This window comes from Panthera pardus, unplaced genomic scaffold (genome assembly GCF_024362965.1).
Source record: "Panthera pardus isolate Hobbes unplaced genomic scaffold, ASM2436296v1 HiC_scaffold_17, whole genome shotgun sequence".
Classification (NCBI taxonomy): domain Eukaryota; kingdom Metazoa; phylum Chordata; class Mammalia; order Carnivora; family Felidae; genus Panthera; species Panthera pardus.
The window spans coordinates 111,100,639-111,116,844 of record NW_026526732.1 but is presented as its reverse complement, the minus strand read 5'-3'; the positions used below and the strand labels follow the sequence as shown (position 1 = coordinate 111,116,844).

Below are 16,206 nucleotides of genomic sequence, written 5' to 3'. Positions count from 1 at the left end.
TTGAAATCCGACAGACCCCAGGGAGAGGGTCTCCACTCTCTTTGCTCAGGACAGCTTTACCGTTTAGGGGAAGATACCCTTCCCTCACACCCGCCCCAAGGATGATCATAGAGGGTTTTGGAGAAGACAGTTAGATGATTCAATTAGGGAAGTTCTCTTTTAAAGAGGGGAAAAGAGAAAAGCCTTTTTTACTTTCTGGAGTGTATCTTTATAAACAAAGGTCTAGATACTAGTGTTCTTTAGTCCGTGATATTTACGAGCACTCATGATCCCGGACTGGCTCTTGCATCAGGAGAAAAGGCTGCTTTCAAGTACAACATTGGGACTGGGGAAAATACGAATATGGACCGTATGGCAAATGCCAATGTTAAGTTAGCTGCGTTGAGAGTTGCACGATCCTGATAGGAAAGCATGTTCTTCCATTTTGGGGAAAATACATTATGGGGCAAAAGGTCACTATGCCTGTGCTTTGGTCTAAAACGGTTCAGCAAAATAACGATCATAGTAGTAATAATAAGGCAAATGTGACATTATGTTAAAAATTGGTGTCTGCAAAAATAGATCTACCCTATGACCCAGCAATAGCACTGCTAGGAATTTACCCAAGGGATACAGGAGTACTGATGCATAGGGGCACTTGTACCCCAATGTTTATAGCAGCACTCTCAACAATAGCCAAATTATGGAAAGAGCCTAAATGTCCATCAACTGATGAATGGATAAAGAAATTGTGGTTTATATACACAATGGAGTACTATGTGGCAATGAGAAAGAATGAAATATGGCCCTTTGTAGCAACGTGGATGGAACTGGAGAGTGTGATGCTAAGTGAAATAAGCCATACAGAGAAAGACAGATACCATATGTTTTCACTCTTATGTGGATCCTGAGAAACTTAACGGAAACCCATGGGGGAGGGGAAGGGGAAAAAAAAGTTAGAGAGGGAGGGAGCCAAACCATAAGAGACTCTTAAAAACTGAGAACAAACTGAGGGTTGATGGGGGTGGGAGGGAGGGGAGGGTGGGTGAGGGGTATGGAGGAGGGCACCTGTTGGGATGAGCACTGGGTGTTGTATGGAAACCAATTTGACAATAAATTTCATATTAAAAAAAAATTGGTGTCTGGATGAAGAGTATGTGGGGGTCTTCACCTCCAAACGTTCTCACTGGGGCTTCATTTTTCCCCCAAATAAACAAATGTAAAAGGAAAAAAAAAAGGGCAATGTAAGAAACCAAATAATGGCAGCTGACTCCTGTCCCTCAAATCCCCAATTCCAGCACGCAGATGGACACGATACTTACTTCGTACTGATCTCCAGGACAGAGGCGAGCAAAACCAGCCAGACCTGTAAGCATGCGACAGAGACATGAGGTGCGGCATAGACTCCCTTTCACAAACCCACACTGGGAACGTTAATAAACCAGAAAGCTCATGGAATAGTTTTGAGGGACCACCCGAGGGGATGAGGGGACAGCTGAGAATCCCATCTATCACCGCTGCAGAGAACATTCCTGGCCGGGTTAACCAAAGATGGTGCTTTCTAGGGCAAAGAAGGCTGCTCAACAGGGACTAGAACCCTATGAACCTTTGGCCAATTAGAAGTCCAGCCAGCTTCCAGGACTGGAGAATTAGGGTCAGAAAGATACATTCATTTATTTACCCAAAATATTCCCATGCAAATAAACTGCTGTCTTGTTTTTCCTTCTGTTCCAAAGATTGGTGATTTCTGATAAGTGCCTCTCACTTGGGTGAAGATTCCGTGGGCTTAGTCTGTCCCCCTTGCCTCTCCCCAGTTCACTCATTCCTGTGTTTTCCTATTCCTATCTACCCAGCATAATGATAATAGAGAGATAATTACGATAAGGACAACTAGACGGCATAATGCACCATCTAGTGTGTTATGAAATCACTTAAAACGGATTATCATCTATACAAAGGCAGTAATTAAGAAAACGAAAACAACCAACCAGATGACAACAACCCATTCTCCCCATGTGGAGACGGGGCTTCCCTTCGATCATGCCATCAGCACGTCCTCCCCCCGGCTGGATCTGTTCAACCTGAGATCCAGCCCCATCTCTGATGTAGCAGCAAGAACAAATCATGTCAGGCCACTGTCGTGGGACATCTCAGGGACCCTGAATTTAATCAGTCTCTTTCTTTCTGTAGATATTCATTGAGACTCCATGGCGGGGGGATCTGTGCATTGGGGTAATGATCTGGAAATTAAGAGAGAGGTCACCGATACCCAGAAAATAGAATAAAATGTGATTAAAGTCCACAGGGATGAAACAGACAAGGACCCGAGGCAGTAAGAGGGGTTAAAGCAGAAGGTGACTTCTGTTTTATTTACCAGAGAGCCTACTCTAGGTATCAACTCCAATTTCATCACCTCTAAAAGGGTGGGGAGGGTCACAATCTCCACCTCAGAGAGCTATTTGTAAAGACAATTGATGGCCTCTGGTCCATAGTACGTGCCTAATGCATAGTAATGATTATATATTCAGGAATGGGGTCATACTATTCATTCATTCATTCATTCATTATTTATTTATAGTTTATTTATTTATTTTGAGAGAGAGAGAGAGAGAGAGAGCGTGAGCGCACAAGCAGGGGAGGGGCAGGCAGAGAGGAGAGACAGAATCCCAAGTAGGCTTTGTGATATCAGTGCAGAGCCCGATGTGGGGCTTGAACTCCTACAAATCGTGAGATCATGACCTGAGCCAAAACCAGGAGTTGGAAGGTCACCCGACTGAGCCACCCAGGCGCCCCAGGTCATACTATCTATTGAGCATGTGCCATACATGGTTCATTTAAAAGATGTTATCTATATGAAAAGGTAGCAAATTGATGCACATCAGACAGGGGGACAGCAATGGAGAGATAGTAAAAGGAGATGTTTTTCTATATTTTGAATTTTTGTAAGAATGTGTTACTTAGGTGTAATTCAACAAGAAACTCTATCTCATTTAATGCAGGCTAGTTTCTTGGAGGAAGGTAGTATTTGAACAACAGAATTTCACCACAGGCAAATGAGGGCATGGGTAAGCGGGGCACTTCTGGGCAAAGGGAGTGGCCTGTATTCACGCATCAATATTTCCGGAACGCCTACTGCGTGTCAAGCACAAATATAGTCGTGGGGAGGGAGAGACGCACATCACATGTGCACAATAAATGTAGGGACTAAACTCATCAATAGGGGCTTATCAGTAATCCTGGCTCTGCTTCCATGCCAACCACAAAGCAAAGTCTCTTACCCTAATAGGGACATGAAGACACAGTTTTAATGAAGGAATGAAACAAATTTAATAAGAATGGGCAATTTTATTTTCTCATTTTCTAATGAAAAGCACCAATATAATTTTATGAAAAAAACCCTCCAGTTCAGAATTCACTACAAATGCTTACACACAATGGAATACTACAGAGCCATATAAAAAAGGACGAGATCTTGCCATTTGTGACAACATGGATGGACCTGGAGGGCATGAGGCTAAGTGAAATCGGTCAGGCTGAGGAAGACAAATACCATATGATTCCATTTATATGTGGAATCTAAAAACAAAACCAACAAAATAAACGAGAAGCAGAAGCAGACCCATACTACAGAGAACAAACTGATGGGTTCCAGAGGGGAGGCAGGTGGGGGGATGGGCCAAGTGGGTGAAGGGAAGAGTGGGAGGTACAGGCTTCCAGTTATGGAATAAGTCATGGGGATATAAAGCACAGCGTAGGGAATATAGTCAATGGTATTGTAACAGTGTTGTATAGGCAAGAACGGTACCTACAGTCACGGTGGACACAGCAGAACATATAAACCTGTGGAATCACTACGTTGCACACCTGAAACTAATATAATATTGTCAACTATACTTCAATTAAAAAAAATTCAGTACAAATGTTTAGCTATCTTTAACAAGCTATTATTATTATGTATGAATTATGTTATAATAATTAATATAAATATTAAAAATAATGGTCTCTGGTAAGGTGGGATTAAGAGGAAAATTAAACGTTTGGCATTCAGTAGTGATTTTTATTGGATTTTTTTTCAAATATCATGTGTTTATAAGAAAAAAGACATAAAAAAGATCACGTATGTTGGTTGGCGGGCAGCATATATGCGGAGAACAGGCTGTTGGATATTCATGACAATTTTTACAAAGGTTAGCACTAGATAGAGGGATGACATTATGACTTAAAAATTTTGGGTATATTTGCCAATGTTAAAAAAAAAATTAGAAGGTACCATTTAAAAAATTTAAAACTGATTCGAGACGAACAATCCTGCTCTTTTCGTAGAGGCAGCCGGAGAGGAGATAATTTTGAATGGCTGGTATGAGAGCGGCCCTGGGACTCACAGCTGCCTTCGCACACAGGGCGTCCATACGGCCAACGGACCCCTTGGTGGCCCAGTCTCCTCCAGCTGCTGTTTACGACCTTTGAGTTCCTAATTGATTTTATGTGAGGATAAGTATGGTTTTACCCGTGTAAAGATGACCGCGATGGTATCACACAGTGGATCTTGCCTTCTTTGAATGGCCCCGTTAAGCTGTGAGGCTGGAAGGAATGACCGCCTCTCCCGGGTCCAAGAGGCACGGCCACAGTTAAGAGGATAGGGAAGGTCCATTTAGGCTTAAAAAAAGCACCCGCTGTTACCACTGTCTGTCAGTAGATGGCAGCAACTCACCACCTCCTTCTGCCTCCTTCCCCACCGAGCCAGGCCACTTAGGACTTTGCCAATAACTAGAACATTACAAGCCACTTTAAAAAGATTTACTGAAATAAGAGCAGAATTTAAAAAGTCAATTTTCCCTAGTCATTTTCTGGAGGATTAGTCTTTTTTTTTTTTTTTTTTTTTTTTTTTTTTTTTTTTAATACTTAGGGGGAAAAAAGCACAATTGACTGGTTTTTACAAATCAGGATAGGGCAGATGTGCTGATTCTAAGAAAATCCAAAGTGCCCTTTAAAACCTGTGCAAATTAGGGCAGGTTTCATCCGCTGCAGGCTTACCTGTGCAAATACACCAGAAGCCTGGTTAAAAAACAAAAACCCCAAAACTGACAAGGTATGTAAAGGGAAAAATCCTTTGAAGGTTTTTTTTTCCCCTTTTCAAAATTACCGGGAATTTATATCTGAAGAACTTGTCTAATGGGAGAAAGGTACTTGGTACTGATGTTTTTGAGCTTATGAGCCCATGTTATTAAAGCAAAATTTCTTGAAATCGCTTGTGGCGCTATCACACTGAGACCCTGATTACGACCATAATGTAGCCAATTGGCAACAGGCAGGCAAAAACCAGGTCCCGCCCTCTGCTCCCGTAAGCCAATCACCGTACTGGCTGCAGAATTAAAACCAACAGCAGGCCAATTGTAGTTACAGCCTGAGGTCTCTGAGGCCCGGCTGGGGGCTTGCTGGGATTTTCACAGTTGGGGAAATCTTTATGCTTTCTCAGTGGTTTTGTGATTACCGTTGCACGGTCTAGAAAGCTTTCATTTCGGCCTCTCTAAGGACCACTGGGGGCTAGCATCCAGGGATGGGTGGGGGTAGGGGACTTTTATTTCTATGGTGCATCCTCCGCTACCTTTGGCTGTTTTACTGTAAAACCTACTACGGATTGAACGGGCTTCTGCACCCCATTTGGAAGGCCCAGACACTAGACTAGGCAGCCGCTCACCTTTCCTTCCTTTGCTCAGAGACTTATCTGCCAGAACAATGCTCCCCACCCCACGTTTTCTAGTTCTATGATGCTCTTCCGCTCCAGAGATAAAAAAGATCACACGTGTTGACCGCATATACACAGGGAAAAGGGTGGCCGGGTATTCATGACACTGTGAACAAAGTTTAGCACCTGGTGGAGTAGTTACGAAGCTAAGGAAGTCACACTTTCTACTCCGAGGCGAAGAGCCAAGCAGCTGGCCAGCCAGGAGCTCTGCTACAGGCCTTCCTGATTTATTGACCAGGTATAAATAATGCAGATTTACTAGCCCACAGGGAGTTCTCCCCTCTGCTGAGGCCTGACCCGCCCTGCAAGCTGGACGGGCAGGTGTAGGCGTGGGGACACACACCCCCTGGAGGGTCACTGGAACAATCGCTGCGGGAGCTACTGTTCCCCGAGAGCCCACGTCTTTTCGTCACCGTCCTGGTTAACAAGACGCTCCCTCTTCAACCTGACATTCAAGGTGCTTTAAGATCCAGTCCCAACGCACGTCCGTAACTCTTCTTCCGGGAAGCGGCTCAGCCCTGCCGGCCCACCTGTCATTTTCCACATGCTTTTCCCTCTTTGGTGAACGCCATTGCCTTGCTGTTCACGTGCCCAGAGCAGTCCCTCTCATTCGTGTTCAGAGGTGACACTGGGGAGCCTTCCTCCTTCCTCCCTGCTTCCATCCCCCAAGACAGGTGAGTGGCACCCTTCTCCCCCCGCCCCCCCCCAGGCTTCTGAGATAATCCAGCCTCCCCACTGGTCCAGCAGGTGATTCGTTCCACTGGATGAGAACACGCTGGCTCATACCTCTGGCTCACACCTCCATCTTCTCCAGTGGATGTGTGGAACTCACACCTGGGGCCACGAATCGGGAGGCAGTGTAGGGCGTGGCCAAAAGCAGGGGCTCCCTAAGTGTTTGATCAGTTGTTTTTATCATCGATCCAGCCACACCCCCACTGCCACACACACACACACACACAGCCAAAATGGTTGTTTTCTTCACGTTGGGTGGGGCAAAAAGGGAAGTGTGGAAGGGTGTGGCAGGAGGAAGTCGGGTTACCAGGTCTGAAAATATTATGAAATATCCTCAGTTTATGTCAATATGTTTGTTGGGGTAGTTATGTTTTACCAGAAGGAAAAACAGATAAGAAAGTAGCTGATGGTAAAGACATAAGACTTCTCAGCAGTGTGAGGACGCTTCCCTTTATCAAAAGAAAGGAAGATTTCCGTGCCGGTGTTACCCTTGAAAGGCTTCCTAGTTGTAGTTTCTGAGTTTTCATGTCAGATTAGGGAAGTGAAAGGCCATGCTCTGAGCCACAGTTTATAGCGTCTGCTTTGCTCTCTTAAACTGCAGTCCTCCTCATATGGGACTGAGCATGGGACTGGGAGAGGCCTGGAATTCAGTGTCAAGTTTGACTCCAACTTAGCGAGTACTAGGACAAGTCACTGAATGCCCACTTCCTGCCAATAAAATGGGGGGAGTTATCACCTCACCAATGATGGGTGTCCTGGAGAGCCGTGAGCACCAGAAATAGGGGAAACCTGGGACCCCCAGTAGGAACAGTGGGAAGATGTGCTGCCCGAGTTTCTCTCAGCGAGAGACAGACTAGTCTGCACAGATGGTGACCGAGCATCGAGGGAAAGGAGAGGGAAGTGCTTGCTGCTAAACACTGATTCAGGGCAACTGTCTTCCAGAATCAGGCTGCTGCTGAAACCATCCTGAGAATCTTAAAAAATCTTGCCAACCCCTCCCCCGCCCCCCCCCCCCCCCCCGACTTGCTGGGTCTGGGGCAGGGCCTGAGCGGTTTTGGAACCTCTGACTCTCGTGAGGAGCCAACATGAAGACAAGAAACGGAAAACTGAAAGGGCACGGATGCCCCACCTCGGTGGTACTGCCGGTGTTGAGATTTAACACCAAATCCAAACCAGTTCACTCTCAGGCCTGCCCAAGAGAAGAATGCAGCCATTGCAGACAATGAAGGTCAAGGTCACTGTTACTCCAGCAATAAACATGCAGAGCGGCTCTCGTGCTGTCACGGGGGGCCTGGTGTTGGACACAAACAGTGCCCTGCAGACTTAAGTGACAGATTCCAAAACGAAAGTCTCCTGTTGAACACTTGAAAAAGTACCCCTTCTCTACTCCCTTCACTGCAAAAAGTAGGCAAGAGGGTGATTAAGTTCCCATTAGCAACAAGCCAGGGATCAGGCTGCCGACGAAACCCGAGGACCGGAACCGCCTGCGCCCAGCCCTCGAGGCTGCAGTCAATGGGCCCAAACTCAAGACTCAACGGATTTGCCGCTGCTGATCTGAGAGCCCTGCCCGCGAGGCCCCGGGCGATGCTCCGTCTGCTACAGCGGGCACGCCTTGTTTGTTCTGAAGATGCCGCGCTACAAATATAACCCCTTCATGCTTCTAGGTTGGAACTTTCCAGAGCAAACACCACAGACGCACTGGGAAAAAGAGGAAAACGCAGAGACCTCTGTGGGTTTAACACTAGAGATGAATAAAAGGAAGTAACCGGTGGGTAGTTTACAGAAAACATGAGTGCAAAGGAGTAACTGAAGTGACACCACAGAGAAGCCAGAAGACAAATCGAGGTGTGGGATACTCTATACAACGGTTTCTATGCCAAGTCGACGGTAGGAAGAAAATGGGAAGGGTCTGTGTTAGGTGATAGCAAGCCTAAGAGAGACACCGAATGACCACTTACGATGCCTGGACCTCATGTGGATCCCGATGGCAACATACCAACCATACAAAGCATTTTTGAGACAACTGGGAAACTTGGATCAGGGAACAGATTAGTAACAAAGGCATGTTCGTTTCATTAGACATGATAATACTGGGCATTGTGGTTATGGGAAAAGATGTCCCTATTCTTTTTAAAAAAAATTTTTTTTACGTTTTTATTTATTTTTGAGAGACAGAGAGAGACAGAGCATGAGTGGGGGAGGAGCAGAGAGAGAGAGGGAGACACAGAATCGGAAGCAGGCTCCAGGCTCTGAGCTGTCAGCACAGAGCCCAACATGGGGCTCGAACTCACGGACCATGAGATCATGACCTGAGCTCAAGTCGGATGCTTAACTGACCGAGCCACCAAGGCACCCCAAGATGTCCCTATTCTTTAAGGGATGCGTATTGAAATATATACAGGCAGACTCATATCTGGGCTATACATCATCAAAGGAAAAAACCAAATGAAGCAAATGTGGCAAAATCTTACTAATTATTAAATCTAGGTGATATGGGGCTCACTGTAAATTCTCTTCACTTCTGTGTATGTCTGAGATTCTGCCATAATAAAGATTCAAGGATGCAGGCGAGTCTTAGGACCAGAAGGTTCTGGAACATCAATACATTAACATAAATGGGGAGGGGTAAAGGTGGCGGCACAGTGCCTTTGCAAGAAAAATAAAAATAGTGTGAGCTCTGTCTGTGGAGATGGCTCCTGACTCTCTGTGGGGGAAAAATACCTTTCATCTTTTTTTTTAGTTTATTTATTTTGAGAGAGAGAGAGAGAGACAGAGCGTGACCAGGGGAGGGGCAGAGAGAGAGGGAGACGCAGAATCCCAAGCAATCTCTGCTATCAGCACTGAGCCTGACACGGGACTCGAACCCATGAACCATGAGATCATGACCTGAGTTGAGATCAAGAGTCAGACACGTAACTGACTGAGCCCCCCAGGTGCCCCGAGTACCTTTCATCTTGATGGAGAACTCCCCCAGCAGATTCTCCAGCTCTGCTTCAATGGCACACATGTTCTGTGGACAGTACAAAAGAGTGGCATCAGACCTAGGCTTCTCTCCCACAACAGCTCAAGCCGCACGACGTTCTCTCGGCCGCAAACAAGTAACTAGTGCTTGGATTCCAGGAGACTCCTGGAGTCTCCAGCACTGCCGGAGAAGCCTGCTCGACAAAATGGTGCACGGGAAATTCAGAGCCCAGAACAAGTTCAATTATTTCCATGCGCAACAACGAGGACTGGGATGCTAGATAAGCAGGAAAGCAGTCTTCTCCTAAATGGAGAAGATCAAGGCCGTTACGTTGCTGACTCCGGGACCTACTGCAACAGGAGCCTTGCTGTGTTGCCTTCAGATGGCACATCAGTTATGTCATCAAATTATGCCATGGACAGACGAATCCAGAACATGACATGCTGGAAGAACTGGCCGGGATTCTATGTAAGGTCAATGTTGGCGGGTGGGGGGAAGAAGTTCTAGACAAAAGAGGCTAAAGAGACATAACAACCAGATGCGACCTGTTGACTTTCATTGCATCCTGATTTGAAGGACAATAAACTAAGACAGAAAAGACATTACTGGACCAAATAGGGGACGTCTGAAAATGCACAGGCTCTTTGATAACTCTGTTGAGTGGATTAATTTTCTTACTTGTGACAATGCTGTGTGTTTGTGCAAGGGATACACAGATTACACGGGTTGCCATTATGGGATCGGCGCTGAAATACTTACTGTAAAGTGTCATAATGTCTACTACTGACTGTCAAATGACTCAACAAGAAAAAAAAAAAGAAAAGAAAAAGAAAAAATTGGGCCTATGTGAGAGAAGGAAAGCAAACGGGGCAAACTGTTACCAACTGGTCAACCTCCGTAAAGGTAGATGGTGTTTATTACGCTAGTCTTGACTGTTCTGTCGACTGGGAATTTTTCTTAATGAAAAGGGGGGGGGGGGCAAAAATAGCACTGTGCTCTATGAGTGACGCGGGGCTCCTGAGGTGCCCGGAAGTGATTCCTGGGTGTGACGAGAGTCCTCTGCTGACTCTGGAGTTGAGGGGACACTGAAGGCAGAAGAAGGGACACTATCTCAGCGTGTGGTTAGACTCGTCATTGCCCCCACCCTGCCTCCTCAGTATCTGATGACCCAAACAGAGCCACTGGAGATCAGAAAAGGAAAAGCACCCTGGCGGGGGGGCTCTCCCCACGGGGCCCCTCTGCAGGTAGACCAGCTTAAGCTCCGGAGACCACCTCGGCTGCAGGAAGCAGCGGTGCCCATGCCCGCCCCCTCTCCCAGGCGGGGGCACCTGCAGGCTTCCCCCTCAGCAGTCAGCCTCCACGATGGGAGGGAGGGTGGGGGTGGGGAGGGCCAGCCCAGGGTGCTGACAGGGATGGCTCCCTTTACATTTTGTTTGCTGAGGACTTCAGGACTGATCTGTAAGGCTACTGCTTCTCCTACTTGTTCCTTTGTTCTGCCCCAAAAGATCACTCTTCTGAACTGGTGCCTGAATGGGACGCAAAGAGAATGGCATTGTCTTTCCCCTTGTAAGCTCTTAGTGCCTGAAACAGCTTCGCAAACCTGGGGGAAACTTCCTGAAGTCTGAGCTCTGTGCTGCTCGAAAGCTTTGAAAGCAAACCCTCGGTATTATAAACCTCTTTTCTTAGAGCATCGTGCGTTTCTGTGAAAGAACACGTTACACTCTCCAAAAAGGCCAGTGATGTTATCATGCAAGCCAGGATTGGCACCAGTGTCCTCAAAAAAACCTTGGGGCCAGCTAGTCTAGCGGCTGAGGACCTCTGTGGACAGGATTTGCTTCCATCTCGCCCGTGCAGCGACTGATGAACGTGGCTGCACCTGCGGAAGCATCCAGAGCCTTCTTGCCCTAAACATTCTTTGCTATCAAATCCTGGCTTTGCAGTTCTGGGAAGACACAAACCCACCTGATGTCAAGTGAGGTAGGGCCCTGCAGCAATCCGACACTTTCTTCTCTAAGGCAGAAGTCCCTCTTGCTGAAATTGTAATCTACATCTTTGAATTTGCGAGCAGACTGTGATGCCATGTTTTGGCACTTGACCAAGGGCAGGTGCTTCCAAAACGGCCAGCAAATGTTCCAGGACAGGAAGCTCCTGCCGGTCCGTTATCTGCTCGTGGACTCTGAACGACCTCTATAACTGCTCTTTTGATGTCATGAATACGGAGAAAGGTGGTCTCATGAACCAGGGCTGGGCTACTTCTAAGCCAGAGATCCTCAACCCCTGGGTTCACCAACTTGGACGAGGAAAAGAAACCCTCCGCTGTTTCCCAACCTCTAATTGAAACTTATCATGTTGAAGTGTCACAAATGTAGAAAGGAAGCCCCAGCAGTATGACCAGTACCTGTGACTCTGACACGGACAGAAATCACAGGCATGTTCCTGGTCACATCATTTGTTCTAGGTACCTTGAAAAATCATTTATACTTTTTGCTGCTTTAAAATCTTATAACTTCAAACAAGTAGAGACACTGCTAGATCTTATAACTTAACGTTGATGTGCTAATAAAGCAGCAGAACCAAAGCATAGCATGATAATCAAAATATTTTGCTTTTTAAGGTATTTTGACAACTGGACGGCTAATATTGAAATATCTGTTTCAGGATAATTGGTTTCTTTTGAATTCCTGGATTCTTTGTATTTTATTTCATGCATTTAAAAAGCGTTGTTCTGAAAGGGGAACATGGGTAAAGAAGCCCATTTCAGACCACGGAAAGGGACTAATGGTTCCGACCAGAGGCACAGCTTGAATGGCCATACAAAGTGACCCGTGAGGTCCCTCCCGCCGCAGGGCTGTGACAGACGCTCCGCTCTGGGAACTGTCCAGCAGACCCTCATGGGGCTGATGACTTCATTCATGGAATTCGATCGGTGAGCAGACTCACGGGCTAGTGAGACAAGCTGCTTTAATAATTCAGCTTTCATCAAAGACACTTGGTATCAGGTGACCCCAGGAGGACTGAAGATCTCCCTGTGTCATATGTTTGAGCCTCAGAGACAGAAGCCAGGAGAGCACACTTCTGCTCAGGGTTCTTTATCTTGCCTCCTTTAAGATAGAAGGGAACTTCCTTACAATAAAATAATCCTGGGCAGGAGGCTTAGCGATACCCAACATCCAGGGAAGCCATCTTACCCACCGGGTCTGTTCGACTTCCAGGAATAAAGCCAGATTCGACCACACGCTAGAAAATTTGGAAGCGCACTTAAATGTCAAAAACCAGGGCATCGCGGCTGACTTGAGCATTCACTGAAATTTCCGACAAGTGTTTGCAGCCTACGTGTGCAAAGAGTACAAGGCAGCACGAGCACACAAGAGCGAATGGCTTCGTAGAATCTACAGTCTTAGGGTTTTACAAGCTTGTGAGCAAGCATGTTCCAAGGCACTAGGAAACGGGTGTCTGACAGGCGATGTTCGGGGACTGAGAAAAGCCAATAAAGGCTGCGGGGTCTAATGAAGACTCTGAACAAAAATACAACTGGGCAAACTACCCAGCAGTCATCTTAAATAATTCCACGGACAGCCTCAAACCAACGCGAGAGAGGCCAACAGTAAAACATCTCCCTGAAGAGTAGCATGGGGCCAGAGGCTGCCGCTCCCTTGTTGCTGGCGGTGACCAGCAATTCTGACAATCCCGGGGTGGGGGGCCTGGGGGGGACTTAAGCTGCTGAGAAGACCTGCGCGTACCTCCGTGTACTCCCTGTAGCTGCGACTGATCTCGGACAGACTCTCCCGGGCAGCTCTACTGGCTGGGGAGGCTGCGAAGGCTTGCTTCATTTTGCTGGCACCGTCTTGGAGGCGTCTTTGGATACAGTAAGCTTCGTAGAGTTCGTCCACCTGTCAGAATCACAAGAGGGCACACAAGGGATGTAAACATTTCATCTCACTTGGAAGAAGTTACATAGGCCATGGCTACGTGCTTAAGGTATTTACGTTTCCGACCTCAACAAGGGGACTCTTGGCAGAAGCGTCATCCTTTCAGACAGAGACCAATCGTTTTTGTTTTAGCCACTGGGATCCATTTTCCATTTTGAAGCAGATTTTAATCTGAGCTGTCTTTTCAAATGGCACAAAATGGAAATGAGCTGAACACCGGTGGCTGTGTGAGATGCGTACTGGATAACGAAGGCAGGAGTCTTCTTCATAAGCAAAAAAACGCTGGAAGCGTTTATATGAGGCTATTATCACTTTATTTTAAGAGGACTGTCACAAGGTGATATCCACACATGTAAATTTATCAATTAAAAAAAAAAGAAATTGAGGGGTGCCTGGGTGGCTCAGTCGCTTAAGCGTCCGACTTCGGCTCAGGTCATGATCTCGCGGTCCTTGGGTTTGAGCCCCACATCGCGCTCTGTGCTGACAGCTCAGAACCTGGAGCCTGCTTCCGATTCTGCGTCTCCCTCTCTCTCTGACCCTCCCCCACTCATGCTCTATCTCTCTCTGTCTCTCAAAAATAAATAAACATTAAAAAAATTTTTAAAAAATTGAGCCAAGATTTTACAAAAATCATTTTCAATAAAGAGCCTCACAATAGACGTGAGCATTTTCCTCCTACACCTCTACACCTATGCCTCTAGATGATAATAAACCTTCTGCAAATGACTATCAACCATACTCATTCTATAAGCCTGATAATCACTTGATGCCTCTAAGGCAGTGATGTTCAATCAACCCAAGGCTGTTTTGACACCCAGGGGACATTTGGCAAAAGCTGGGGCCGTTTTTTTTCCCGTGGCACAGCTGAGAGGTGCTACTGCTATCTGGTAGGTATAGAGGCCATGGATACTCAACATCCTGAGCAGGAGAGGGCAGCCCCCACAGCACAGGCCATCTCCAAGTGTGCCTACACCGAGAGAACCTCGTTATTGCCGGTCACGTGTAGGTGCACAGGCTTGGACTCTCCTCCATTATCCACACGCTACCCAGTTAACTACAACAGCTTGCAGGCAGATTAAAAGGACACTAGCACCAGGAGTGAGCAGAAGCAAAGGAAATCCATGAGACCAGGAAGCCTGCCTCGGACAACTTGTTTTCCTTTCTGTACTTCACTGCCTCAAAAAGCTACAGAGCCAGAAGACGGTCGAGGTAAATGTCATGGGTTTTGGAGCTGAAGATTCCTCTTTGGTTCTGAAGGCGAGTTTTGGGGCGCTCGCTAAAAAGCATCAGTAGGACCCGCCAGTGGCGTGGTTTTCCCCAGTTGCGGTCTCTACGTTAGACGTCATCACACTCAGCTTAGAAGATGAACGTTAAGAGATTGCAAATTATTCTCTGGTTACAGGATTCTCTGTCGCTCTTCAACAGTTCACTGCGCTCTGCTGAGAGCAATTGCCAGACTCCGGGAAGCAGCCTTTCATCTTTGGGGCCGATGGATTCGTGCCTGATTAAGGGGGAGACCTAAGACTCAGGGGTGGTGATGTGCCGGTAAACTCGTTGGGCTGGTGACCGGCACAGAAGGTGGTTCCCATACTTAAAAGTTAAACTCAGCCTTACTTGGTGAGCTCATTACCATGCTGATGGCCAGGCCCCACTCTGAGATGCTGATTCAGGAGGTTAGGGCTGGGCTGGGCATCTGAAGTTTTAAATAAACGCTGCAGATCGTTCTGACGCGGGAGGTCCCCACGAAACTCTTAGAAACACAAGAGCTGATACCTCTTCCAGCGCAGGTCAGGCGGTTGTACCCAGGTAATCCCCTGGAAGCCTGCGCCTTCAACCTTTCCCCCCACCGTGGCCGGGTTTGCCAAAAACTCCGAGTCTGTAATCCCGTCTACAAGGAAGCTGCTGGCGGGGTGCTGGTTTAGCCCTGATGATGTAGTCCACTACTTTGCATTTACAGATAAGTTAATTCTTCGTTTTCATTTCAATATCAACCTATCCTGGCCAAATGGAGTTCACCTTTAGGATAAAGGGTTACCACGTACTCACCTTAGTGGAAACGGGCCCGTCTGTAGGCAAGCATCTGTCTCGACTCTAAGTCAGCAGCGGCTCTCATCAAATAAACGGACTGACTCACTCGGTTGACTATAATTTGTGAGGCATGCTGTATATAGGTGTTGCAAACAGACCGCTACCAACCTTTAACAGCCGCCGGGATTGTTGTGTTTAACAACGATGGATACAAGATGGATAAATTCACTCCTACCTAATGCAGGGTTGTGCCTTCTTGCTGGGTTTCAATCTGCCAACACTTGCCGGCCACACGGATACCTTCTGATGGATGTCATTGTTTTATTTATTAACAGAAATTGGAGCGGTTTCAGATTTGCGGAGGGAAAAGGGATTTGTCAGAGTGGGAACGCACAAAGGCAGTTATAGATACGCGTGCTTACGTGCGCATAAATCATCACAGAATTTTAAAATGAAGGAACTCTTAGGGTCATTTAGACCGAACACGTGCACCTCCCAGCCCCATTTCACAGAGTGGAACACTCAGGTCCACGTAGGTGATAGAGGCCAGAGAGTACACGCCTGGAATCCAGGGCTTCTGACTCCTAGCACAGAGATCGGCTGAAGCATCCAGTCTCCGTACTTGGAAGAGTCTCCTCTGCCACGCGGGGATGCAGACAGGAATAGCCACTGGTGTGATTTAGTGGCTCCCAAAGGGAAATATTTCCAGGCTGTCCCGGTAACTCTCTTAAGTGTTCAGAACAAGGGGTGACAAAGTGCCACCCCACAGAAGTCTGGCTGGACCATCAGTGAAGTATCTGTAGGGTTCAGGGCTGGGTGTCAGGGAGCCT

The 16,206-nt window shown here is 47.0% G+C and overlaps 1 protein-coding gene across 10 annotated transcripts in view; it reads right to left on the bottom strand.

Annotated features, from left to right (window-relative positions):
* RIPOR2 (RHO family interacting cell polarization regulator 2) overlaps nucleotides 1-16,206 on the bottom strand; it is a 230,227-nt gene that overhangs the window by 38,588 nt on the left and 175,433 nt on the right. For all 10 annotated transcript variants that reach the window (XM_053904843.1, XM_019425292.2, XM_019425286.2 and 7 more), the window contains exons 7-9: nucleotides 13,160-13,309; nucleotides 9,404-9,467; nucleotides 1,302-1,345 (exon numbers count right to left, since the gene is read on the bottom strand). In XM_053904843.1, the coding sequence (XP_053760818.1) occupies nucleotides 1,302-1,345; nucleotides 9,404-9,467; nucleotides 13,160-13,309 (258 nt within the window). The remainder of the gene's footprint in view (nucleotides 1-1,301; nucleotides 1,346-9,403; nucleotides 9,468-13,159; nucleotides 13,310-16,206) is intronic.